General features: G+C 38.2%; 1 protein-coding gene and 1 long non-coding RNA gene across 4 annotated transcripts in view; both read right to left on the bottom strand.

The window, feature by feature from the left end:
- The window catches only part of LOC124163964 (multiple epidermal growth factor-like domains protein 10), a 102,214-nt gene extending 78,743 nt beyond the window's left edge, over nucleotides 1–23,471 (bottom strand). The window contains exons 1-5 of one of the 3 annotated variants that reach the window (XM_046541103.1): nucleotides 23,150–23,471; nucleotides 16,563–16,718; nucleotides 15,079–15,198; nucleotides 14,746–14,892; nucleotides 13,086–13,220 (exon numbers count right to left, since the gene is read on the bottom strand). In XM_046541103.1, coding sequence (XP_046397059.1) covers nucleotides 13,086–13,220; nucleotides 14,746–14,892; nucleotides 15,079–15,198; nucleotides 16,563–16,710 — 550 coding nt within the window. In that variant the 5' untranslated portion in view covers nucleotides 16,711–16,718; nucleotides 23,150–23,471. The remainder of the gene's footprint in view (nucleotides 1–13,085; nucleotides 13,221–14,745; nucleotides 14,893–15,078; nucleotides 15,199–16,562; nucleotides 16,719–23,149) is intronic. The other 2 variants (XM_046541101.1, XM_046541102.1) reach the window with 2 other exon arrangements.
- A 797-nt stretch (nucleotides 23,472–24,268) lies between these two features.
- On the bottom strand, nucleotides 24,269–25,454 carry LOC124163965. The gene is made up of 3 exons (XR_006865895.1): nucleotides 25,314–25,454; nucleotides 25,011–25,232; nucleotides 24,269–24,551 (listed from the first exon to the last, which is right to left on the bottom strand). It is a non-coding gene; the product is annotated as an uncharacterized LOC124163965 (long non-coding RNA).
- Between the last annotated feature and the right edge of the window lie 541 nt (nucleotides 25,455–25,995).

The raw sequence follows: 25,995 nt of genomic DNA, 5'->3' as shown, positions 1-25,995 counted from the left end.
CTGCTTGATTCGTTTGTACGTCTTATTCATTCCTGTGTGTCCCCCAAGAGGTGAGTCATGATATTGCTTCAATATTTCTCTTTTTCTTTCCTCGCATGGATTGGCAACACCATCCGTCTTCTCTTCAGCATCCAAAGAGTAAATTCTACTTAACGCGTCAGCATTAGCATTCTCCGATCCCTTCTTGTATACCACATCGAAATCGTATTCCGCCAATTTGATTCTCCATTTCATCAACCGAGAGCTCGGGTCCTTTACATTGAATACCCAAGTCAGCGGCTTATGATCTGTGACTACGGTGAATCTTTTGCCGTAAAGATAAGGACGGAAGTACTTAACTCCCCATACGATGGCTAGCATTTCCTTCTCCGTCGCGGAGTAATTTACCTCAGCTTTACCGAGCGTACGGCTTGCATAAGCCACGGGCAGATCCTGCCCAATGATGCCTTGAGATAATATCGCCCCCAACGCGTAATTGCTCGCGTCGGTCGTGAGAATGAATGGGCGTGAAAAATCTGGGTATTGAAGAACTGGCTCCGTAATCAAAAGATTTTTCAGTTTTTTAAAAGCATCTTCTTGCTCGTCCTTCCATTCATACTCTGCATCCTTTTTCAATAAATCATGTAGAGGTTTAGCTATCAGTCCAAACCCCGGTATGAAGCGGCGATAATACCCCGCCAATCCAAGAAATTCCCTCAGCCTTTTTACTTTATCCGGCCTGGGGAAATTTTTTACCTTCTCCACAGTCGAGGGATTTGGTTTGACCCCCGTCTCTGAAATCACATGCCCCAAGTAGTTCACTTCCTTGCGAAGAAACTCACATTTTTCCGGCTGCAATTTCAAGTTGTGTTCCCTTAGCCTTTGGAACACTTCTCTCAAGCGCTGATTGTGCGTAACTAGGCTATCTCCATGCACAACTATATCATCAAGGTAAACATAACAGTGTAACCCTTGTAAACCACTCAATACCGTATTCATAAGGCGCTGAAAAGTAGAAGGAGCTCCTTTAAGACCCATCGGCACTCTTTGAAACTCATAGTGAGCTCCTAAGGCACTAAACGCCGTTTTAAATTGGTCCTTCCGATCCAACGGGATTTGGTAGAACCCACTTGCCAAATCTAATGTGCTAAAATATCGTGCCTTTCCCAATTGATCCAAAATGTCTGTAATATTTGGCAATGGATAGGCATCGCCCACCGATTCTTCATTTAATTTTCTGAAATCCACCACTATTCTCCACTTTTTATCTCCCGTAACGTCAGCTTTCTTCGGTATAACGAGTATTGGGGAGTTCCATGCACTTTTACTGGGAACAATTATCCCCTCTTCTAGCATTTTCTCCATCTGCCTTTTTACCTCTTCCTTTTGAGATTCAGGGAGTCGGTAGGGTCGAGTATTAATGGCTCCTCTTAAATTGGGAGTGGGAATCTCGTGACTCAACGTCTTAGTGTGCGATAACTTGTCTCCAGGCAAATAAAACAAATCTGCGAATTCTTCGCACAATTCAGTGATCACTCTCTTTTCTAGATCACACAGATGCTCTTGCCTTAAGCAACTCCGTAAAACTTCTTTCCTTGACAAATTATTTTCAACATTGCATTGAATTTCTTTCATATCAGTATCCACAGATTCCAACTCAACGGGGGAAATCTCTACCTCTTGTTCCTCATCGCTGATATTCAAAATGCTTCCAATGCACTCTCCCATCTTCCCCTCCGTCAAAGCTGATGCTAAGAAGACACCCTCTTTTATCTCTTTCTTGTTTATCACTCCCACCCCCGTGGATGCAGTAGGAATTTTTACTCGCACTTCACTTCGGGAGGGTATAGATATTTTTCTAATCTCCTTAGTTACGTCTTCCATGGATTCTTTTGAGTCAAGGTCCATGAGTAGGCCTCTCATGTAGACCCTTTTTTGAGTACAATAAATCACTGCGCCAAGATCATTCAGGAAGTCCCTACCGAGAATTCCATCTACTTCAAGACGAACATCGGCTCCCTCTATCAAATGAAAACCATGTTGCATCTCCTTCCCTTTCGCCTCCAATAATATGGCCGCTTTCCCTTTTGTCTTGATGGGCTTATCAGTAATGCCTCTTAATAGCAAGTAGTCCTCCGGCCAACACCTGGTTTCCCCCTTCAAGGACTCCATTTTAATAATACTCACATCTGCACCGGTATCAATTAGAAGACGCAAGATGCCTCGTTTGCTCTCTCGACTCTGGAAGGTTATCGTATCGGCTACGTCACAGCGACTCGGCCCTTTCGACAATTTTCTTACTTCCGACAGACGAAAGCTCTTATCTCCTTTCCCATTCAGCGACCGCGAGTTATCATCCATAATTTGACGCGGCTGTGGCGATCCATTTTCGGAGGATTTCGCTCTTGGTCTGCGACAGTCTCTTGAAAAATGGCCTAATCGCCCGCAGTTAAAACATTTCACACTTTCTACCTTTTTTATCTCCTTCTCTTTCATGTTTACCTTCCCTTTAAGGTAGCATTTTTGCGCTGAATGCCCAGGCTTGCCGCAATTTTCACATTTAAAATATCCTTTCATATTCCCTCTTTCTTTCAGTGACAATATGGCACTCTCCTCTTCTAGGGCGACTTCTACCGCAGCAGGCAATAGTATAACTTCTCCCTTACTCCTCACAATTGTTTGTATGCGCTCATTAGCCAGCCCTTGAACAAAGCAAGCTTTCGCGAGATGGTTAACTAAGGCTAAAGCGCCGGCGATCTCTTCCTCTTGAGATACTCGTCTGGCCGCTTCCCTCAATTCCGTTTGCATAGAATCTATGCGATTACCCCAACTTGCAATGCTCTCCGTCGGACCTTGCTTGGAGTTAAACATTGCGCATGCGTAATAGTCTAGGGTACGTCTTGTAGCATAGTTTTCTTCTAAAATAGCTCTCACTTGGGGCCACGTGTGAGCATGATCTCTTACGAGAATTTTTGAACGAGCATCCCCCGTTATCCGAGCCTTCACGAACTTTAATAATTTGTCATGATCGATCGGATTTACTAACTCGAACACAACGTCCACGTTTTCTAAAAACTCCCGGAGTTCTTTCTTGTTCCCGTCGAATGGCTTATTAACAATCTTTATGGCTTCCGAAATACTGCAGAACGTTCCGCGGCTATCAAGGCCTTCTGAGCTAGTCATCGTTGTGACGGACATTATGACAATTAGCAGACAAACTTAGTAAGGGCGATACAAAGGGCAGAGGAAAGGAATCAGGGTGGCTTACTTACAGTAAAGCCGACTTCTCCTTTGTACCCTCTCTCAGCGCAGCTTCCTCTCTAGACGAACCGCTGCGATGAGGTGATGCCGAAATCTCAGGGGTGGCGGCGACTAGTCGGTAGAGCCTCCCCTCTCAGCGCCTGATGTCCTCTGCTTCTCAGTGAGGCTCTTCGGTGGCCTTCTCAGGTCTCCACCCTGATGTCCTCTGCTTCTCAGTGAGGCTCTTCGGTGGCCTTCTCAGGTCTCCACACTGCGGCCACGACGACGATTCTCGAAAAACCCCACACACCTAACACCAGTTTTAATGTCGCATCCCGACGCCTTCGCCGGGACGTAACGACAATCGCGAGTCGCAGGAGTCGAGTGGCTGCCTCCTGACTCGCGGGTGTGGTCGAGAATCGGGGAAAATATGAATAAAATTCCCGCTGGATACTAGTGAGGGTATTTATTGAGAGTAAAATACAAGTCCCCTCTAATTACTCCAGCTCGTCGAGACGCCGGAGAGATCCAGCCCGGCCGTCTACTCTCTCTGGAGAGAACTGAGGACACATCCTCCTCTTGCGTAGATAAAAGGCCAAAGGGCTCTGCTCTTCATCATGATGTTGATAACAGCCCACCGCCCCCCAAAGGCAGGCATGACCAGAAGCAGGGCCATGTGGGGGTGCATGCAACACCCCTCAAGCGCCTTTGGCGCCCCAGACGGGCGCTTCAGTTACGTCCCCCTCAAGAGCCCGACGTATCTCTTTCTCCCATGGAGAAAAAGCGTATCTCGACAGTGTTTTGTTGTATTTTCTCAATATGGCGCGTTTTCTTTCAAACCATAGAATATTATTGCTCGTATATGAGGTGCATTTAAGAGAAGTGGGGCAATTAACACCAATGAGAAATTGTTGCGGGATATTAATAAACCGTTTGAGGCGAGGGAGGAAGATTTCCGGCCGCATTAGCGGAGAAGGTTGTCCTATCCGTCCTTCGATGGTCCGATTCTCTTCCTGCTGAAAATCCATCACCCTCAATAGCAGACAAAAACACCGCAATCCTATGAAATAACAATTATCTGTAGCTCTGAATTCTTTTCGTGTAAGTAGCAGGGTTTATAAAGCTAATGCTAATTCAGAGAGCGCAAGAAAAGCACTTTAAATAATGGAAAATAACTTCTAAACTGTTACCTACCCCTATGAAAAAACTGTATAAAACCGTATAAAATTTCTATACAGTTTATACAGGTTGTATACAATTTGTATACATTGTATACAAATTGTATAAACTGTATTAATTCACATGCTGTATACAGCATATACAATTTGTATAGAATGTATACAATTTGAATACAATGTATACAATTTGTACACAATGTATACAATTTGTATAATAGTAATTCAAAGTAGGCCTCAAAAACTGAAGTCCAAAAATGAACTTAGTAGGGGACCAAAATAATGTTCCTAATTCAAGAGTTCAATTGCTTCTAAAGATCATGAAACGCGTTTTAAACAAGATTCTTGGAGACCCATCAATGTTAGCCATTCAATGCCACTTGGAAAATTTTCAACCGAGGCGTCAAAAATATAAGTCCAAAAAACAACTTAGTAGGGGACCAAAATAATGTTCCTAATTCAAGAGTTCAATTGCTTCTAAAGATCATTAAACGCGTTTTAAACAAGATTCTTGGAGACCCATCAATGTTAGCTATTCAATGCCACTTGGAAAATTTTCAACCGAGGCGACACAAAATTGAAGTCCAAAAATCAACTTAGTAGGGGACCAAAATAATGTTCCAAATTCAAGAGTTCAATTGCTTCTAAAGATCATGAAACGCGTTTTAAACAAGATTCTCGGAGATGCATCAACGCTAGTCATTCAATGCCACTTGGAAAATTTTCAACCGAGGCGTCAAAAATATAAGTCCAAAAATCAACTTAGTAGGGGACCAAAATAATGTTCCTAATTCAAGAGTTCAATTGCTTCTAAAGATCATTAAACGCGTTTTAAACAAGATTCTTGGAGACCCATCAATGTTAGCTATTCAATGCCACTTGGAAAATTTTCAACCGAGGCGACACAAATTGAAGTCCAAAAATGAACTTAGTAGGGGACCAAAATAATGTTCCTAATTCAAGAGTTCAATTGCTTCTAAAGATCATGAAACGCGTTTTAAACAAGATTCTTGGAGACCCATCAATGTTAGCCATTCAATGCCACTTGGAAAATTTTCAACCGAGGCGTCAAAAATATAAGTCCAAAAAACAACTTAGTAGGGGACCAAAATAATGTTCCTAATTCAAGAGTTCAATTGCTTCTAAAGATCATTAAACGCGTTTTAAACAAGATTCTTGGAGACCCATCAATGTTAGCTATTCAATGCCACTTGGAAAATTTTCAACCGAGGCGACACAAAATTGAAGTCCAAAAATCAACTTAGTAGGGGACCAAAATAATGTTCCAAATTCAAGAGTTCAATTGCTTCTAAAGATCATGAAACGCGTTTTAAACAAGATTCTCGGAGATGCATCAACGCTAGTCATTCAATGCCACTTGGAAAATTTTCAACCGAGGCGTCAAAAATATAAGTCCAAAAATCAACTTAGTAGGGGACCAAAATAATGTTCCTAATTCAAGAGTTCAATTGCTTCTAAAGATCATGAAACGCGTTTTAAACAAGATTCTTGGAGACCCATCAATGTTAGCCATTCAATGCCACTTGGAAAATTTTCAACCGAGGCGTCAAAAATATAAGTCCAAAAAACAACTTAGTAGGGGACCAAAATAATGTTCCTAATTCAAGAGTTCAATTGCTTCTAAAGATCATTAAACGCGTTTTAAACAAGATTCTTGGAGACCCATCAATGTTAGCTATTCAATGCCACTTGGAAAATTTTCAACCGAGGCGACACAAATTGAAGTCCAAAAATCAACTTAGTAGGGGACCAAAATAATGTTCCAAATTCAAGAGTTCAATTGCTTCTAAAGATCATGAAACGCGTTTTAAACAAGATTCTCGGAGATGCATCAACGCTAGTCATTCAATGCCACTTGGAAAATTTTCTACCGAGGCGTCAAAAATATAAGTCCAAAAATCAACTTAGTAGGGGACCAAAATAATGTTCCTAATTCAAGAGTTCAATTGCTTCTAAAGATCATGAAACGCGTTTTAAACAAGATTCTCGGAGATGCATCAACGCTAGTCATTCAATGCCACTTGGAAAATTTTCCATACCCATAGCCTCCATAGTGTCCCCTTGTCACGTTTGTAGGAAGCGGTACGAAGGTTTTACACAGTACACTGGCAAATTCATATGCAGCGATAAAATTGTATCACATACGCCCAAATTTCCTAAAAACTCGTGATTTAATATATGACACAGTAGTCATTTTGTTTCTGGATACTCTGGATAAAAAAAATCATATCCGTTGTGGGACTATTTTCTTTTGCGGATGGGGCCATAGCCACCGAGAAAGAGAGCCCGCGGAAGGATCGCCCAGGATCGCCGTTGGAGATTACGTGGTTTATGTTATGTATCACCATATTCCTTGGATTTTTGTGGTTAAGTTGGTGAAAATTAGAGTTTTTGTGAATAGTGAAGTTTCCGTTATTCTTTAATTTCATTCGGTGGGCTTCAGAAACTTGTTTGTGAGGCATTTTTGTTAAATATGCCTTTCTCGTGTGTGGTGCCGGTATGCGAAGGAAACACCCAAGTTCAAGTTTTTACCTTTCCTATAGATCTTCATGGATTGAAGAAGAAGTGTATTTTGGCGATAAGAAGAGACAATTTCACCCCTACGGAAAACATTAAGGTATGTACCCTTTCTCCCTGAAATTCTTTGGACGTAATTTCTAGTTAAAAGTGGCTTCATGATGTTGATGTACAGGACTGAAAGTGGTGATATAAAATATTGTAGCAGCAATTCATTTGGAAATTCTTGCATTTTAGTTGTGTTCGTTGTATTCGGATCTGTCGTGCAACAATTGCTCTATGAAAAATGTTCTTAATTATAATATATGCATTACTAGTATATTTTATAACTTTCATTTATAAATATATGTCTTAATATTTTTACTTAAAATCTTTTCTTTTTTAAGAAGAAGAAAAATCCAAAGAAAAGTTTCTAAAATGTTTACGGCCTAAAATGGACAGGTTTCCTAATTTTGAAACCTTAAGAATGTTAAACACGAGACTAATAAGACTGTAGTTTCCTGTCTTATGTAATCTGCTTGATACCTACAAGAGACAATTTCTTGCTACAATGAAATTTTTATATACTTCATTACTACAGTAGCAGTGCAGGAGAGCATGTCAGTCCCTGAAAAAGATGTGGAGGTGGCTATTAGAAACTCACTAAGGCACGCCAAGTGACAGCAACAACACGGTTGCAGGGGGAGAAGAAAATTAAGTGCACAAGACTTATGTAGTTTCTTGTGTTGTATTATTTCACCAAAGAAGCCCAATAAATATTGTGTATGGAATTGAAGCCTAATTTATTTAAATTATTGTCTGGACCTATTATTTAGATACTAGTATCGAACGAAATTCAGTCCTAACCTGAACGTGTCTTAAAGGTGTCCGTGTGCTGTGTGGGAAGTACTTTGTAGACGTTTATTTTTTTATGAGTAAGTGATGTTTTACTTTGAATTAATTACATGCTATTCTTAATTTCCACTGCTTAACTTGAGAATCCCCTATTTATCATTTAAAAATCTGGTATTGAATGGTTGGTTAGTTTTCAGTTTAACAATGTTTAAAGGATTATAATGTTATATTTTGGACAGCATTCACTCCATTTTTATCTATGCCTTTGTATGCATGTGGGTTCCTAGAGGAAGTGTGGTAAGGGAAATGGTCTGTTGGAATAATTTTTATGAGTGTTTCTTTATGACCTGAGATGAAATGAGGAAGAAAATGGGTAGTATTACTCCACCTATTTTGGATGAGGTATTCCTAGGTCTTCTTTCATACAGTTCGTTTACAATTCTTATTCAGCCCATGTACAATTCTTATGCTGCCCATGTTTAATTCTTATACAGCCCATGTACAATTCTATTACAGCGTGTATGTAATTTGTGTAAAAATGCATATTTTTATACAAATTGTATATGTACACTCATTTTTGTTTATAACTTGTATACAGACTGTATAACATCTGTATAGAGATTTTATACAATTTTTTACAGGTTTTATACAATTTTTTCATAGGGTAGGTCTTCTTTCACACAATCCGTATGCAATTCTTATTCAGCCCGTATAAAATTGTATACAACCCATATACAATTCTTATACAGCCTGTATATAATTTGTATAAAAATGTATATTTTTATACAAATTGTATACACTCATTTTTGTATATAACGTATACAGACTGTATAAAATCTGTATAGAGATTTTATACAATCTGTATAGAGACTGTATACAACTTGTATATAATTCTATACAGAATGTATACAAAATTTTTATACAATTTTATACAGGTTTTATACAATTTTTTCATAGGGGTATGAAAAGCAACAGATAGTTAATGAAACACAAGACATGCCCTTATTGTTAAAAGAACTTATTCCACGACAATGTAATAGAGTTTCACCATTTCATTGGTTTCACGAATACGACTGCTCAGCAAAACCGTGTGCACACAACATGAGATCGCGAATCGGGTCCGCTGTCAACACATACACAAGCTATAAATGTACTTCAATAATAAATGAATATCCACAAACTAAGTACTAGCACACACCGTAAATATAAAGTGAGACATAGGCAAATAAAATATTAAAAAACTGGATATCACTTCCACTCTTTTATTCATCACGCACAACTTACAATCACTAAGCTCGTTATGATAAAAACAACTATTAATTCACTGATTTAAAGCCAGAAATTAGCCCACGAAAGAGGCACAGGTGCCTTTTCTGACTATTATTCGTTAATATACTAGAAAAAGAAACTTCACACACAGCTTTGATCTTGATAGCTTGATCGTGAAATGTCAATGTACCTATACGATGAACAACGGAGGTGAACACGCCACTGACAATGTTTACATTGCTGTCAGACATTAATCGATATGGTAATAACACTGCTTACAATTCAATCACGATGGAGCACTGATAATTACAACTCTTAGCCGATATTTTTGTACATTGCAACCACTGGCACTGTGATTATCAGCAGATGATTTACGGGAGTTGTCACATTGACAATAACACAATTTTGGCACAAAAGATGTTTGCACAAATCTGCAAGCAGCGAGCAAAAGCTGTATTCACATTAGAAATATACTCTTAATTTTCAACTTTGGTGAGGTTGTAATTGATACGAAATGAAGAATTTACATGGTGACAAGCAAAATATACCGGCACTTGGATTTAGCCTAGCAGCCGCTTGCAAGCGAGGAAACACTGCGCGCGGTCAAAAAAGTAGTCCCGACTTTAGTAAGTCATAATGAGGTTATTATGCATTTAATTTAGAAAATATTAGCATTTGCTCCAGGAGGGCAAGTCGGTAACTTGGGGCGCCTCGTTTGGGAGAGAGAGTTGTCGCCCAAAATTGTCTCCCCACCCAAGTCCGTAACTCGGTAGAGAGAACTGTTTCTCCCGTTCGGATGGGAGAAAACTATCTCCGATGGGTAGTATGAAAAATTTCTAAGGCGAATCTGATATTGGAGCTTGATTTATCGAAAAATTAACCGTGTGCAATTTTAAAATGTTTTTAATTTTATGTCAAACTCATCCATGCAAATATTTTCTAAATTAAATGCATAATAACGTCATTATATGACTTACTAAAGTCGGGACTACTTTTTTGACCGCGCGCAGTGATTCCTCGCATGCAAGCGGCTGCAAGGCTAAATCCAAGTGCCCGTAAATTTTGCTTGTCACCATGTAAATTCTTCATTTCGTATCAATTACAACCTCACCAAAGTTGAAAATTAAGAGTATATTTCTAATGTGAATACAGCTTTTGCTCGCTGCTTGCAGATTTGTGCAAACATCTTTTGTGCCAAAATTGTGTTATTGTCAATGTGACAACTCCCGTAAATCATCTGCTGATAATCACAGTGCCAGTGGTTGCAATGTACAAAAATATCGGCTAAGAGTTGTAATTATCAGTGCTCCATCGTGATTGAATTGTAAGCAGTGTTATTACCATATCGATTAATGTCTGACAGCAATGTAAACATTGTCAGTGGCGTGTTCACCTCCGTTGTTCATCGGATAGGTACATTGACATTTCACGATCAAGCTATCAAGATCAAAGCTGTGTGTGAAGTCACTTTTTCTAGTGTATTAACGAATAAAAGTGAGAAAAGTCACCTGTGCCTCTTTCGTGGGCTAATTTCTGGCTTTAAATCAGTGAATTAATAGTTGTTTTTATCATAACGAGCTTAGTGATTGTAAGTTGTTCGTGGTGAATAAAAGAGGAAGTGATTTCCAGTTTTTTTAATTTTATTTGCCTATGTCTCACTTTATATTTACGGTGTGTGTGCTAGTACTTAGTATGTGGATATTCATTTATTATTGAAGTACATTTATAGCTTCTGTATGTGTTGACAGCGGAACCGATTCGCGATCTCATATGTGTGTGCACACGGTTTTGCTGAGCAGTCGTATTCGTGAAACCAATGAAATGGTGAAACTCTGTTACATTGTCGTGGAATAAGTTCTTTTAACAATAAGGGCATGTCTTGTGTTTCATTAACTATCTGTTGCTTTTCATAGGTAGGACTTGTTTAGAAGTTATTTTTCATTATTTAAAGTGCTTTTCTTGCGCTCTCTGAATTAGCATTAGCTTTCTAAAGCCCGCTACTTACACGAAAAGAATTCAGAGCTACAGATAATTGTTATTTCATAGGATTGCGGTGTTTCTGCCTGCTGTTGAGGCTCTCCAGCTAAGCGTTGGTGATGGATTTTCAGGAGGAAGAGAATCGGACCATCGAAGGACGGATAGGACAACCTTCTTCGCTAATGCGGCCGGAAATCTTCCTCCCTCTCCTCAAACGGTTTATTAATATTCCGCAACAATTTCTCACTGGTGTTAATTGCCCCACTTCTCTTAAATGCACCTCATATACGAGCAATAATATTCTATGATTTGAAAGAAAACGCGCCATATTGAGAAAATACAACAAAACACTGTCGAGATACGCACTTTCTCCATGGGAGAAAGAGATACGTCGGGCTCTTGAGGGGGACATAACTGAAGCGCCCGTCTGGGGCGCCAAAGGCGCTTGAGGGGGCTTACGGACTTGGGTCGGGAGACTAGTACTCTCCCAGGCGACAAATAGTCTCCTTTCTCCGGCGGGGCGCCCTAGAGACTTGGGGCGGGCGACAACTCTCGCACAGGCGCTTCACGAATCTCCTTTCTCCCATTTTCGGGAGAGAACAGAGTTACAGACTTGCCCTCCAGGAGGCACGAAGCAAATGCGTTTGAGGTTGAGATGGCAACACTCCCAGTTGCTCGTGTGCAAGACAGTGAAGTATTTCAGACCACGGGAGTAGATCTGGCTGGTCCACTTATCATTCGAGATGGACAGAAGGTTTGGATCGTGATCTACACTTGTGCGGTCTATAGATGTGCATCACTGGATGTCATTACGGGATTATCAACTGAGACATTTCTCAACTCTCTGGAACGTTTCATGGCCAACTACAGAAAACCGAATACTGTCTAAAGCAACAATGGCACTAACTTCATTGGTGCAAAGAATACATTCAACAAACTGGATTGGGAGGAGATCGCAAAAATAAGTCAAGTCAAGAAATTGCAGTGGATATTAAACTGTGAAGCAGCACCATGGTGAGGTGGATTCTGGGAACGACTCATAAGGAGTATCAGGGGCCTCATGAAGAGGATGATCAGCAAGAGCAAGTTGTCATTTGATGAGTTCCGCACCTGTATCGCAAGCGTGGCTGCCACCATCAATGACCGTCCACTTACAACCATTACCGAAGATGGAAATGATCTTGTGTCTCTCTCTCCACCCATGTTTTAAAGACGTACAATGCCTGGAGGTTTCCCTGAAGGAAATTTTGCCCAAGGACTGGAACAGAGCTACTGAAAAATGCAGAATCTTCAAACCCAGCTGAAGGATCGTTTTTGAAAAGAGTACCTGTCCCTTCTCATCCAGAAGAAGAAGAAAGTTAACATTCAACCCACTGCTGTGGGAGATGTGGTACTCATTGGATGTGACAACAAGAAGAGGTTCGAGTGGCCCCTTGGAAAAATTGAGGAGCTCTACAGTGGAAAAGATGGTATCATGAGGTCTGCAAAAATCAAGATTTATAGCGGTAAGGGGATTATCTACATCAATCTTCACTTACAACGTCTGTACCCGCTGGAGATTTCTCAACAAGAAGGTACAGCTGTCGACGACAACACCTATATTAGAAGAAACCTCGTCGACTTCAATGGAAAAGGCTCTCAAGAAGGCTGAGAACAAAGAGGAGTTCATCATTATACACGTGGTGGAAGAAAAGTGTAAAAGCCGAGTCACTACTCTTCCTGGTTTTGAGGAATCATCACATGAACTTTGTATACTAATATTTAATTCATTATAAGCTATTCTTTTGTGGATATAATTCCCAACTAATTGTAAATAAGTTTAGGAATTAGTGGGTGGATGAAGAATCAACTTGAAATTATGAAAGTGAACTTGTTTATTTTAGTTGTTATATATAATGTCAAGGATATAAATTTTTTAATTTAATCTTGCTATTAACAATAAAAAATGGAACACTGAATCAATCGGTCAAAACTTTAAATCCCTCTGTCAGGTAGGCTAATGGATTTTACAGTTCTCATGCAACATTGTGAACACATGATTTCCTACCCTCATTGTGAGTCAAAATTTCTTACCTTGAACGCATACCAAGTTATCATTGGCATAGAATCCTTGCTTACAGGTGCAATTTGCGATTCCATGTTTCGCTTTACACTCTGAGTTACCAGTGCATTGTGTTTTTGATCCACAGGGGTCACCTATTTTTGAGTCTGAAATATAGATATATGTAGTTTCATTATATGGATGTTTAATTAAATAAATACATCGCTTTTAGTGCTAGCTTGTTTGTCTTAACAATATTACCCTCCCCCTCTAAAATGTAGCATGGTGCAGTCATGCAGAATCATTCTATTGAAATAATTTTGATGATTAGGGGCATATCACTGATAGCATCTGACCATGTCGGCCGGCAAGGAACATAAATGGATAAAAATGGCCCTGTACATGAGGCTAACACAGCCCGAAGAATTTCATGTATACAAAATTGTTATTGTAATTTTCTAGAATTGTCCTTCCTTCTAATGATCCCAGAGCCACCATCAGATTTTCGAGGTAATTTTTGGACTGATATCCATTTTTAATGTTAAATTCTGAATAGTAAAGAAGATACTGTTTCAATCAAAATAAAAATGTTAGAATATTACATTGCCATTGACTTTTCCTGAAAATTCCAGCTTGTTAGCTAATCAGAAAATAGGATAAAATTGAGTTGCAAGATTTTTCTGGACAAGTCAACAAACAACATAGAGAGTTTATAAATAATAGTAAATATTTACAGTGTTAATTATTTATGATAGAAGCTATAGGTCATATTACCATGGTTTTGAGAAGTTTCCTGATGCATAGGCTTGTATCAAATGTCCATTGTATTTCTTACGAGGGAGCCAGAACGCCATGTAGGAGAAAACTATAAACGTTTATATATTTGAAAATATCTATTTACGAATTGCCAACATGGGTTGTTTTCTTGAAATGGGAAGTTAGAAATGTCAAACATTATAAAATTTTGAATAAATTCTTAGATGGAGTGCTTGGGACAAAAGTAATCAACAAATTTACATGCCTATAACATTAATATGATATTATATAGTATTTCTTGGAGTTTAGGTCATTAAAAAAAATAAGTTTCAGCCAACGTTTTGATTTATTTTCTAAATCATCTTCAGTGCTATGTAAGAAAAAGTGTGAACAATATAAAATACAGAGAATAAAACGATACATAATATTAAGACATAAAAAAGGTACAATCGGATTTTTTTATACAATATAATTTAAGGAAATATATATATACACATATATTAATAAGAACAGAAAAAAACTCCAAGAAATACTACATAATATATTAAACAAGGCCAAGAAAAGGGAAAAAATATAATAATATGATAAGGAAATCGATTGATTGCTTACACATTTACTGTCTTATGTGTAAAGATTTGTCTTAAAAATAAGCGACTTATTATAGCTCAATTAGTGTTTGGTAGAAAAATGAAGGTGCCTAGTCATCAAGGCACGTTTTTCGGCAGAAATGCAAAAATTTTATGGCCACAAAAGGAATATTTTCCCACGAAAATCCTACTGGTATATACATTCTTTTTAAGGTAATTTTGTTCCATTCAGAAATTTTATTCAAATTATGCGACCATATGGCACAAACTTTGTTTCTTTGAGGTAAAAATACTCTTTCACATATTTTTGGATTTGATTCCAAAAATAACTTTGGAATCGAATACCTACCCTCTGCACATTGTGTGCCACCCTCAATACCATGGAATCCAGCTGGACATACGCATTTTCCTCTTCCTTTTTCAACACTGCACTTTGTATTATGCACATGTTCACACCCCAACCCATTGAAGCAAATACTGCCAACAAGTCCATTGCCTGTAGAAGAGGAAGAAATTTATATTAGATGATGAAATACGAGCTTCAGAGGTACAACAGGGGATATGATGAACATATTATTACGGTAAGTACAATATGAGCATTCATCAAATTAAGATTCATGTGCCATGTTAGTAACAGTGTAAACATTTTCACACATTTTTACGGTTCATACTAAACCTTTACCTTGGACACAGTTTAGTGTATCATTCAAGTGATAGCTTCTTTTACAGGTACAACGTTCATCTTTACTGCACCACGTGTCCCCACTGCATCTGTTAAGATAGTTGCATGGCCTTCCAAAATCTGGAAATTAAAGTGAGTTTTCTTTGACGAAAACGAGAACTGTCTTATGGACTAGAATGTGTGTAGCTGAATGTAGAATTTAGTATTTTTCCAAATAATAACACCAAGTTAGTATATGTCAATTGGTGTTTTAACTTTTAAGTTATATTGAATAACAATATTAAATTTCCTTATTAATGTCAAATTTGATATTTTTGTGGAAGTATTCTAAAGCTGTTTATAAGTGTAGCTTGTTTTAAAATCCTTTTAGAAAATACTAGGTATGTGCTTTAGTTGTTCCATTTTGGGCATTAAAATACATTGGAAAATAAATAGATTTGTGATTACATAAATGCATAAAAGTACTAGAATTTATTTTTCTGTTAACAATGAAATGAGTTTGATTAATGATTGATTTTTCTAACTTCTGCTATGAAATGAATCATCTAAAATTAACCATGCCAGTTTCTAATGACTCCTTCAATGAAATTGATCTTTATATTCTCTTGATTGGGTTCATTACTTAATTTCTAGTAAATTTCCCATTTGAATATGAAACCATATATAAATTATGTGCATATAATTACTGCCCTCAGCATTTCCAGTGAGAGAGTGAAATATATATTTTCAATCTCCCTCTTGAGAATGCATTACACACTTCTGTAAAGAATTTAGACTTTAAAAATTAGGTAGAGCAATTGTATGCACAATTTGTATGGTTGAATATTGCAACAATAGGAGGAGTTCATAAGGGGGGCAAGACCCTATGGGCCCCTCAATATTTTTTACAAGTCTGCAACCCTGCTCATGGTCTTTAAAGCTAAGGCTAAAAATATTGGGCACAGCTATCACATGCACTGTTACTGCGTGGTTTAATCCTGATTGCAAATTCTCCTACGGGCAGGCACGCACTAGTACGACCACGACCTTGAGAGACCTTGACGATGAGTTAAGGCCTGCAAGCCTTTGATGACAGCCTTGCCTTTGCCTCCCATAGTCCAAAGGAACACCTTCACTCTTCCTCCTCCTGTGATGATATTCTCATGCAATTCACTGATGAAGTTTTCTATTTTCAATAAGTTACTCTAGAATTTTCAATAAGTTACTCTAGAATTTTCAATATGTTACTCTTGAAATTCTATCTAAATACATGTGGAGATGGATAAAATCTAGAGATGGGTTGAATAGCATTTTTATCGAATACCAATGCTTAATTTTTAATAATACTGTTTTTGGTAATTCTGATTCTGAACTCCTCGTATAAGTCCTAAACAATTTTCATGAGTGGAGCCATGCGTGGGGACTACAACTAAGCTGTAGCAAATGCGTGCCAGCAGATTTCTTAGGAGGAAAAGGATTTGGAACAATCCCTGGATTATGCTTACAATTAGTGGTACCTTGATCTTGGGGATTTCTGATCTTGTTTTGTTTGTTCTCCCTGACTTCTGATGAATTAAGAGGAAATTGGTGGGTTTCTGGGATATGAAAGATTTCCAAGATGCATAAAAGGGTTAAAGCATATTTAATGCCCATGTTTAAACCTGAAATGGAATGAAATAGCATGTAAAGTTCCACAGACCTTATCATAAGAAATATTTCTCTTCATTGTAGATTAATGTTCAACCTTTTTCCAGTCACTAATGTAACATACAAAGCGTAAAATGCTGTTCTTTAACCATACCGTACCATTCAAAACAATGCCTTTTGTATCAATTTGTTTTTTTTTTAATATAGTTTTACTCTAGTTGATATTGTGTTCCCAACTGATTATTTACTTTGGGTTATTTTCATTTGTTACCCATTCTGCCATATTCTGTGACGTAGGGTTGCTTTAAGTAGGAGGCTTTGATTTTTTCACTTAATGCTACTGGAGGGCGAAAATCATTGGAACCGCAATGATATAAGTGACTGAACGAACTACGGCCGTTAAACAGTTGAATGAAAATTAATTCCCCAAGGCCGTACTCTTTGGTGGGCAGATGGGAGAAGTTATAATGCTAATACGGGGAGTAATGGACAAGGTAAGACACTAACAGATAATACAAACGCGAAACTCACTCATGCACCTCGCGGGTTTGCTCCAAGGAACAAATGGCCGCGTAGGACACACGCACTCACTCACTCAGGTTGGTGGAGCTCACGCTCAATACACTGACCCACTAATAAAAGAGGAAAAGACAAATGATAAAATAAATAAAACACGCTCTCACTCCACGGACCTCGCGGGTTTGCTCCAAGGAACAAATGGCCATGTAGGACACACGCACTCACTCACTCAGATTTGTGGAGCTCACGCTCACGACAGTGACCCACTCACACAACTGAAAAAGACAAATGATAAAAGTGACAGTGACTGTCACACACACGGGAGTTGGGAAGGTAGAAGGGTAGAATGTGCCCAAGAAGCATCTCCTGACACCAGGTGTTTCTCCTGCCAAGCAGGCCTCCTCAAAGGAGAATATCTTTATCAAAGGAGAATATCATTTGTCTTTTCCTGTTGTGTGAGTGGGTCACTGTCGGGAGTGTGAGCTCCACAAACCTGAGTGAGTGAGTGCGTGTGTCCTACGCGGCCATTTGTTCCTCTTGGAGCAAACCTGTAAGGTGAGTGAGTGAGAGCGTGTTTTATTTATTTTATCATTTGTCTTTTCCTGTTTTATGAGTGGGTCAGTGTATTGAGCGTGAGCTCCACAAACCTGAGTGAGTGAGTGCGTGTGTTCTATGTGGCCATTTGTTCCTTGGAGCACACCCGCGAGGTGCGTGAATGAGTTTCGCGTTTGTATAATCTGTTAGTTTCTTGCCTTGTCCATTACTCCCCGTGTTAGCATTATAACTAATTCTCACTCCCATCTGCCCACCAAAGAGTACGGCCTTGGGGAATTAATTTTCATTCAATTGGAACCGCGTCTGATTTCAACCATCTCCCACCAAACTTCTACCGATCAAAATCCTGGTCCGTGAAACGGTTGAAATATATGGGTAATTCCATGCGTGACGGAATTACCTTTGGACAGAATTGTGCAATAGGATATTTCGATAAAATTGTAAAATAATAAAATATTGAAACACTTCTCACTGTGCATAGTCAAAATTCTTTTATGAAGATGATGATCGTATAGAGAAACGAAATTAATCATCAAATATCTTCTAAATTTGTGTAAAGTATGCCTGTGATGGAATTAATCCCACGTCAACCTGCTAGGTGCAATGACTTCAAACATCTTCAAACTCTGTGAATCTAAGATGAATTTTAAAACTTTCAATATGGCTATGAACAATGTTTGAGTCATTGCTTATGATCGCACAGTTTGTCAAAACTAGAAATTATTAATATTTATATAACAGTCAAAAACAAAGACGTGACGGAATTACCTTGACGGAATTACTGTGACCGAATTACCATGACGGAATAACCAATTATTTAGACTTGTTTCAAACTCAAAATATAAGACCATTTAACTGCTAACAATTCTGAATTAACACTCAAAAATTATGAAAAGCTAAAACAAAAAATGTAGCTTCTGCATAATCAAATAACAAGTAATGACATAAAGCAATAGTTAAAGGTGAAAAATATTTTTATTCTTTTGCACTAATTTTTATTTTACTGTCCATTCACTGCATTATGAAAAACGTAACTAGTGCGCTTTCCAACCATGTGAAGTTTAGGCTGATGATCAAGGTGAACGACATCCATTTTCTCAATCCAGCATCTGTCTTCTCCCTCCAGAAATATGTACACCATCCCCTTGCCGTCATTTCGGCGTAGGTTCAGTACCTCGTAACAATCGGTATCTTTATTTGATACTGATGCTATTTGTGCTACTTGCATAAGTTTTTTCTTCTTGCCACTATAGCTTGCCAATATTAAATTTCCAACTGCCAAGGTCTTCATGGAAGCGATACTACACCTATTACATTTTTTTATGGATTTCTGATGGCTCAAATGATATGTCGTGTAGTTTATTGCTTCGGTATAAGGTTTGAGTAAGACAATATGCCTCTCTACTACTACAACATTACGGGTATTTCTGGTACCCAATATGCTAGATGACAAACTTTTCCATCGTTCCTGATTTTCTTTTCTATTGGCCTGTAGTTCATTTCTTGAAATATACTTGATTTTAATTTTATCATTTTTCGCACAACAGTATTCAAACAAAGTCTTGGCTGATGTAATCTTGGCTTCTCCCGATAATAAGGCAAGTCTTGCTTGTCTCTTAATTTCACCTCCAAGTCCATCCACTGCACCTTTACCATGACTGCTAGCAAAGAAATTCCACTCCAGTTCTTGTAGAGAAAACAATTCATGTAAAAAAGCAATGTTTTCGAATAAGTACCTCTGCTTGAATTGGCTTGCTGCCCCATCAGAAAATAACTTTACTTTATTGATGTTTGGATGCATGGTGCGTAGTTCTTGAAGTAATGATCTCAAAAACCCATCTACTGCATATTTGTCATGAGTCAATTCATCTGAAACGATTACAAACGACTGACAAGCATCTTGGGTCCATATACAAGCCGTGAAGAGAGTGAGTAACTTGCTGGTGGTTCTAATGAGCCGCTTGAATTTCATTTTGGTCGATTATGGTTAAGGTTTCTGCGAAATCAACTTGAATGACTGCAGTCTCCTTGTCACAATTTAACTTCGCATCCTTGAAGGCTGAACTTTGCTTTCTTTTGATGAATGTATGCCTTTTGAAAAAAATCAGTTGACTTTCGAGAACATTCAAACAATCTTCAATTGTACCCTCATCGATATTTTTTTCATATCTGATTCCTCTTTTCTCCCATTGTTCCTGCCTGATTTAGTCTGGGGATTTTCAAACAAATCACAGAAGTTTCCTAACTTGACTGCACATCCTTGACATTCCCTTACCATGCAGGATTCTACTTCTTGGTCACATGAAATAGCGTCCATAAAAAGGTCTGAATTCAGTGGGTATAATGAGTTGTGCATCTCCTGACTTTGACAGGGCCTTCAACAAATATCTTAGATTTTCATGTTACTTGCAAGTGCAAGACGTGTGAGGTACATCCGTCAAACATTTTATGTAGGTAGGACGCAAGCTACAGAACTTCAAAAATCCACATTTGAGATCCGAATGTTGTCTTGAATAATAGTATGCTTCTTTCAATGTCATAAGCATATACCATTTCTGATGCTTTTTTTGCTGCCATCTGGCTGCCTTGAAATTACAAACTCTTTTTGTCCTGGACACATCCAACTGATTGAATCTTGCAAATAGAAGTTCTGAATTATGTGTACAATATCACCATGAGTTACCTTTTGGGTCTTAGGTGGAGAGGGTTCATCATATTGTAAGTTAAGATATTGAAAAACTCTCTTAACTTTACGCGGACTCTTAGGGAGACATTTTTTAATTCTGCTTACAGCTTTTCCTAGACTTCGCCTACTTTTGTATGGAGATGTTAAAATGGAAGAGGTTTGGGCATCATAACTTGGTTGGGTTGTAGACATTCTATTTGAGTCTCCTGGTTTCTCTGATGCACTGTCTCTCAGTTTTTGTTTGAAGCAGCGTTGAGCCAGTGGCGGATACAGATGGGGGGCGCAGGGGGCGCGCGCCCCCCCCTTGCGGATCCGCCCGTATTGCCGAACATTGCAAAACCACAATTGCAACTTTTTCATATCATAAGGTGGCATTATCTTTTACATGTTTACAATCATTTTAAATAAAATTTTCTTATACTTTGGCTGTGACTTGACTGTGATCTTTTATTACGATAAAAGTAAAGACAACTCAAGATATGTTGCGCCCCCCCCTTGAGTTTTTTCTGTATCCGCCCCTGCGTTGAGCTAATCTATTTTTTTCTTTCTGGTCTTTCATTTTCCTCTTATTCATCTGCTGTTTTATAATACTTTTCCTCTCTCTATCCTTTTTTTCATTTCTTCATGTAATCCTGCTTCTTTTCTTCTCTTTCTACTATCACGCTGTCTTTCTGCAGGTGTTTTAGCCATATTTATGTATTACACTTCTACCTGGAAATAATTAAGTGGATATGATAAAAATTCTATGGACAGTTTCTAGAGGTTAATTTCCATTTCTGTGATTCAATAAGGAAATTTAAACATTGATTCTTATTGTAGGGCCTACTCATGCACAGTTACGTTATATGCGTTGCCCATTTTAAGCTATATTTTCACATGGTAGAGATAAGGAGACTATATTCAACCGCACTTAAAATATTTTTAACACTTCACTTACAAAAAAAATATCCCTCTACCTAACATAACCTAATGATAAAGTTAAATATTTAACATGAAATATCAGCTCAGAGCTTGAATATTAGGTAATTTATTCAACACAGCTATCTAAAAATAATGCTTATTAAAAACAGACATCACCTAATTTTATGTAATTCTGTCACAGTAATTCCGTCACATCGCAGTAATTCCGTCACACTGCCATATGGCCTAGATTAAGTAGTTTTTAGAGAAACTAAAATTAAAAGCTTAGAGGGTGTCAGAACCTTCCTTTCCAGGAGGAAAATTATCCCTTTTTGATGTAAAATAGTGATAGAATAAAAACATTTTCGAGTGTTTGTGACGGAATTACCATTTAGGCATCTGCACATACTTTAAAGTCTTTATACATTGCATAATTAAGGTGATGTTTGTTTTAAAACGTTGCCAAAGCTATACATCATAAAACAAAAAGCTCAATAAAAAACAGCTTCCCTTCTTTGTTGATATATATTCTTTTAAACTATGATAAAATAGTTTATTACCAACCCTTGGCAGCCATCTTGAATTCAACAATCAACAAATGAGTAACTAAGTTATATGAACAAATTATATACCGATTTCGTTAACCCTTTCGCGCCGGACTTTCGTCGAGGGAAATTCTTCCTCAATACGAGTCTCTTGAAAGTTTTCTTTACTCCACAGTACGAAGCTTTTTCGCGTCGACTGAAGGCAGTGGTTCCCTCCCTAACCATTTTTGGACCCAACTCAGTGGGGCGCCGATCCCTTTCCTCGGCCTCCGTCCCAGACCCTAAAAGCCCCTTCCTAGGACGAGTCCACGGTCAACTGGCTAAAATATTAGTGCAAAATATATGTAAATATTTGTTGTTCGCATCGATTTTTTACATTCAAAATGGATTTTGTGTTTCTTTTCTGAGCGTGCAGAAATTTTAAACGAAGTTCTAACGTTGATATAGACGAATTTAGTATATTTACTAGTTGGTCTATAACTCCGTTGATATTAATGTTAGAATTTTTTTTTGAAACTTCCATGTGTTCAGCAAAAAACGATGAATTCATTTATAGCAATAGATATGAAAAGTAAGCAACAAATATAGTTTTGGAAAACACACAGCAAATAACAGTAGTTGACCGCATGGAGAGGATAAGAAAGGGTCGACCTGAGCGGCCGAAGATGGGACTGGGCTCGCGCTAAGGCGGATCACGAGGGGCGACCGCGTCCGTGGGTCTATTGTGTCCGCCACGGTCACTTTTTTCGACCTGTGCCGCACAGGCGTGGCATTCGTTGCTTAGGTTAGGAAAATCAACGCCGCACAGGTGTGGCATTCGTTGTTCATGGAAAAAAATCGTCGCCGCACTGGTGTGGCATTCGGCGCGAAAGGGTTAAATTCAATCATTTAACTGTTGATATATCCAAATAAAATATTTCCCACCTAAATTTTAATTTGAGAGAAAAAGTTGACATTTTCATGGAAATGCCCAAATACCATTGAGTGAACAGTGACGTTAAAGTCCTGCACTCTTATTAGGCCGACCACCCATTTTGCTCGAATTTCCTAATTGATAGGAAAGCTAATCAAGGAAATATTCACAGGAAAAGAATTAAATACACTTCCATTTCAAATGGGAACTCAAGTCACTTGTACGCCGGTCCGATTTAGGATGACGCATATGAAGTACATGTGCAATCGATATTAAATATATTTTTAAGGTAAATACGGCATTAATTTGAACAGGAATAAAACTTACCAGTAGAAGAAAAGTACTGCCTCCTTTGAACAATCTATAATTGCTACCTTATTCACTGTGTATTCGAGACTCTAATCACCGATGGCCGACGCATCGAGGATAGTGATGTCGAGGGTTCATCAAATTACTTTTGCTCCGTTAACTCAGTCCTTTAGTTCCTAATATGTATTACCAGAATGACTTTGCCGTTTTTCCGAACTGAAGGGTGCCTTCATAGCTCGGCGTTGCGTACTTGGGGGCGGATCTAACTCATCGCAGCAAGTTGGAGCCCTTCACAGCATAGACCTTGACCTATATTCAAGGTCTATGCTTCACCAGTCGTTCCGAATGGAGGGAGAGATAACCCATGGCCTCCTTTATAACAGGCCATGACATGCAATTTGGCACCATCGCTTTACGTGACGTCAGGGGTCCTACCAAGCGGCTGGGGTCCCCCAGCCCAGCCCCCGAAGTAAGGGGTCTGCTTCCTGCGTCGTCTGTCAATGAATGATGAGCGACGAAGGAAAGATACGATTCGTACCGCTTAGTGTCACATAAACTACAGTAATATTGTCAAGCGTTACGACTTCTAAATAATACTCTAAAATTATACGGTAACAACTTAAGTTATCTGCGGAATATTGGAACAAATTCGATAGCTTTATTGTGAAAGAACCAGTCTTCGGCGTAAGCTACGTATTTTCTCAGTGAGAAATTCACGGCAGTATTATTCGTCTGATACATGTAAATGCCATAGTAAGTATATCTCTTGAATTTCTCGCCTTGGTAGTAACTTAATAAGTCTTTGAAATAACCAGCCTTCCGCGAAAGTTATGTATATTCTCCAGATTTGCGGCATTGTTATTCACCTGATATTTGTACATTCCCTCATACTTTTGTAAGTTGAAAATTAGGTAAATCTTAAGGATTACTCCCCGTTGTGGAAACATTACGCTTGTAAGGAACTAAAAACTTGGCATGCAAACTCACTCATTAAGAATTAAAACGTTCATATTCGCAAGAATCAGATCTGCTTTTTTGAAGCGCCATGACTACTGCTGAGTTAAGAATTTTAAGATTCGGTCCTGAAACTGCATCAATAACCATATGTGGCAGGGTATTAGAAAAGAGAAAGGAGTAAACATTTCACAAGTTTTATTTCATTGTAAACAAGGAAATAGGCATGAGAAAAATATTTAAAATCCAGTACGTAAATATACATCAAGGAAATTCATATGTATTTCACTTTTCGAGAATTTCAACACAAAACAGAAGCCTGAACAAAGTCATTCCAAGTGTAGACATTCCATTTCCTTGAGGAATAGACTAAGCCTTTCACTGCAATTCCAAATCATGATGTTGAACTATATCCTTCAGTAAACGGAAGGCATCCCGATCCTTAGGAAACACCATGAAAAGGTAACTGAAATGTAAAGTAAAAAAGTTCATAAATTTACATCATCATCAACTAGGAGGAGTCAAAAAAGCAAGAACGTAACGTCTTAGGGGTGAACAGCCTGAAAAAATCTCTTCCCACCTCTGAATAAAAAAGAAAAAGTTCCACAGCAATAATTATGGAGTAGTGCAAATGTTAAAGGCAAAGAAAACTCATTGATAAAATCCACATTTACAGAATTTGATGACAGCAATTTTCATTCTCAAAAAGGTCCCAAAATCATGCTCTTCAATTAGAAAAACTAATGAAGAGATACATGACAATTTACCATCACTAAAAACAAACTGTAAACCCAATTTCATGAGGTCTACTTCGCAATGTTCCAAAGTAATAACAAGGAAATAGTAGAAAGACATATGTGATCAGCTGAAAAGCAAGGATAATGAAATTTCATTATGTGCGATAGCTGTATGGAAGGGAAACTACCTCAGTCTCATGTTGATTCTTCAGTAAACTCTATATTCTTCCATTTTGGTGGATTTATCGAAGTTATCGCATACCCCTTCAGGAAAGAGTTGGCTTCAAACAGATGAGTGGCTATGAATCCATTGGCTGATACAAATTCCTTTTGAACAAAGTCTACCATTGTGTTCATGATCATACAAGCATATTTCTGTACTTTTCCATTCTCTTATCTCCAATGTTTATCTGAAATAATGATAAGAAAGGATTAATTAATGAGAAAAGGCAAGACATTACTTCATGAGAGCTGTATGGAAGGGAAACTACCTCAGTCTCATGTTGATTCTTCAGTATAAACTCTATATTCTTCCATTTTGGTGGATTTATCGAAGTTATCGCATACCCCTTCAGGAAAGAGTTGGCTTCAAACAGATGAGTGGCTATAGTATATGACGAGTGGAGGTGGGCTCCGGTATGCAGATTCCGGTTTATAAAAACAGTATGTCGCAGCGAGCCATTTTATATTATCATCGGGACATATCAAGAATGCCATCTTCATTTATGGTCCCTTTTCTGTGGTGAATTCATTATTCCCATGACTTTGATCGCAAACTCCGCAATTGACTCCCTAAAGCTGAGATTCCGGAGATGATTTCCAGGAAGGGGGAGTGCTGACTTGTTTTATTATCAATACTTGTGTAGTAAAAACATTGACTAGTCATGTATGAGCTATGAAAGTTTCATTTTACAGTGACATCGTATTGCGATTTATTACGAAGCAAGAGGTACTGGTGAAAAAAATAGGATGTCTTACGCACTATTTCTATCGTGAAATGCATAAGGGCATGATGTTGTACATACTTAGTCAAATAATCTCTGGTCAAATTCAAATGCTACCTATCTAATTTATTTTGTTTAGCATTACGTTAACCACCATTAAAATTTCAAAATCAAAACATAATAGACATTTGATGCGTTATTAATTTCGGAAGTAATTATATTAATTATC

This window comes from Ischnura elegans, chromosome 8 (assembly GCF_921293095.1).
Source record: "Ischnura elegans chromosome 8, ioIscEleg1.1, whole genome shotgun sequence".
Classification (NCBI taxonomy): domain Eukaryota; kingdom Metazoa; phylum Arthropoda; class Insecta; order Odonata; family Coenagrionidae; genus Ischnura; species Ischnura elegans.
Note: the sequence above shows the minus strand (reverse complement) of the source record. Positions and strands in the feature narration are given on the sequence as shown.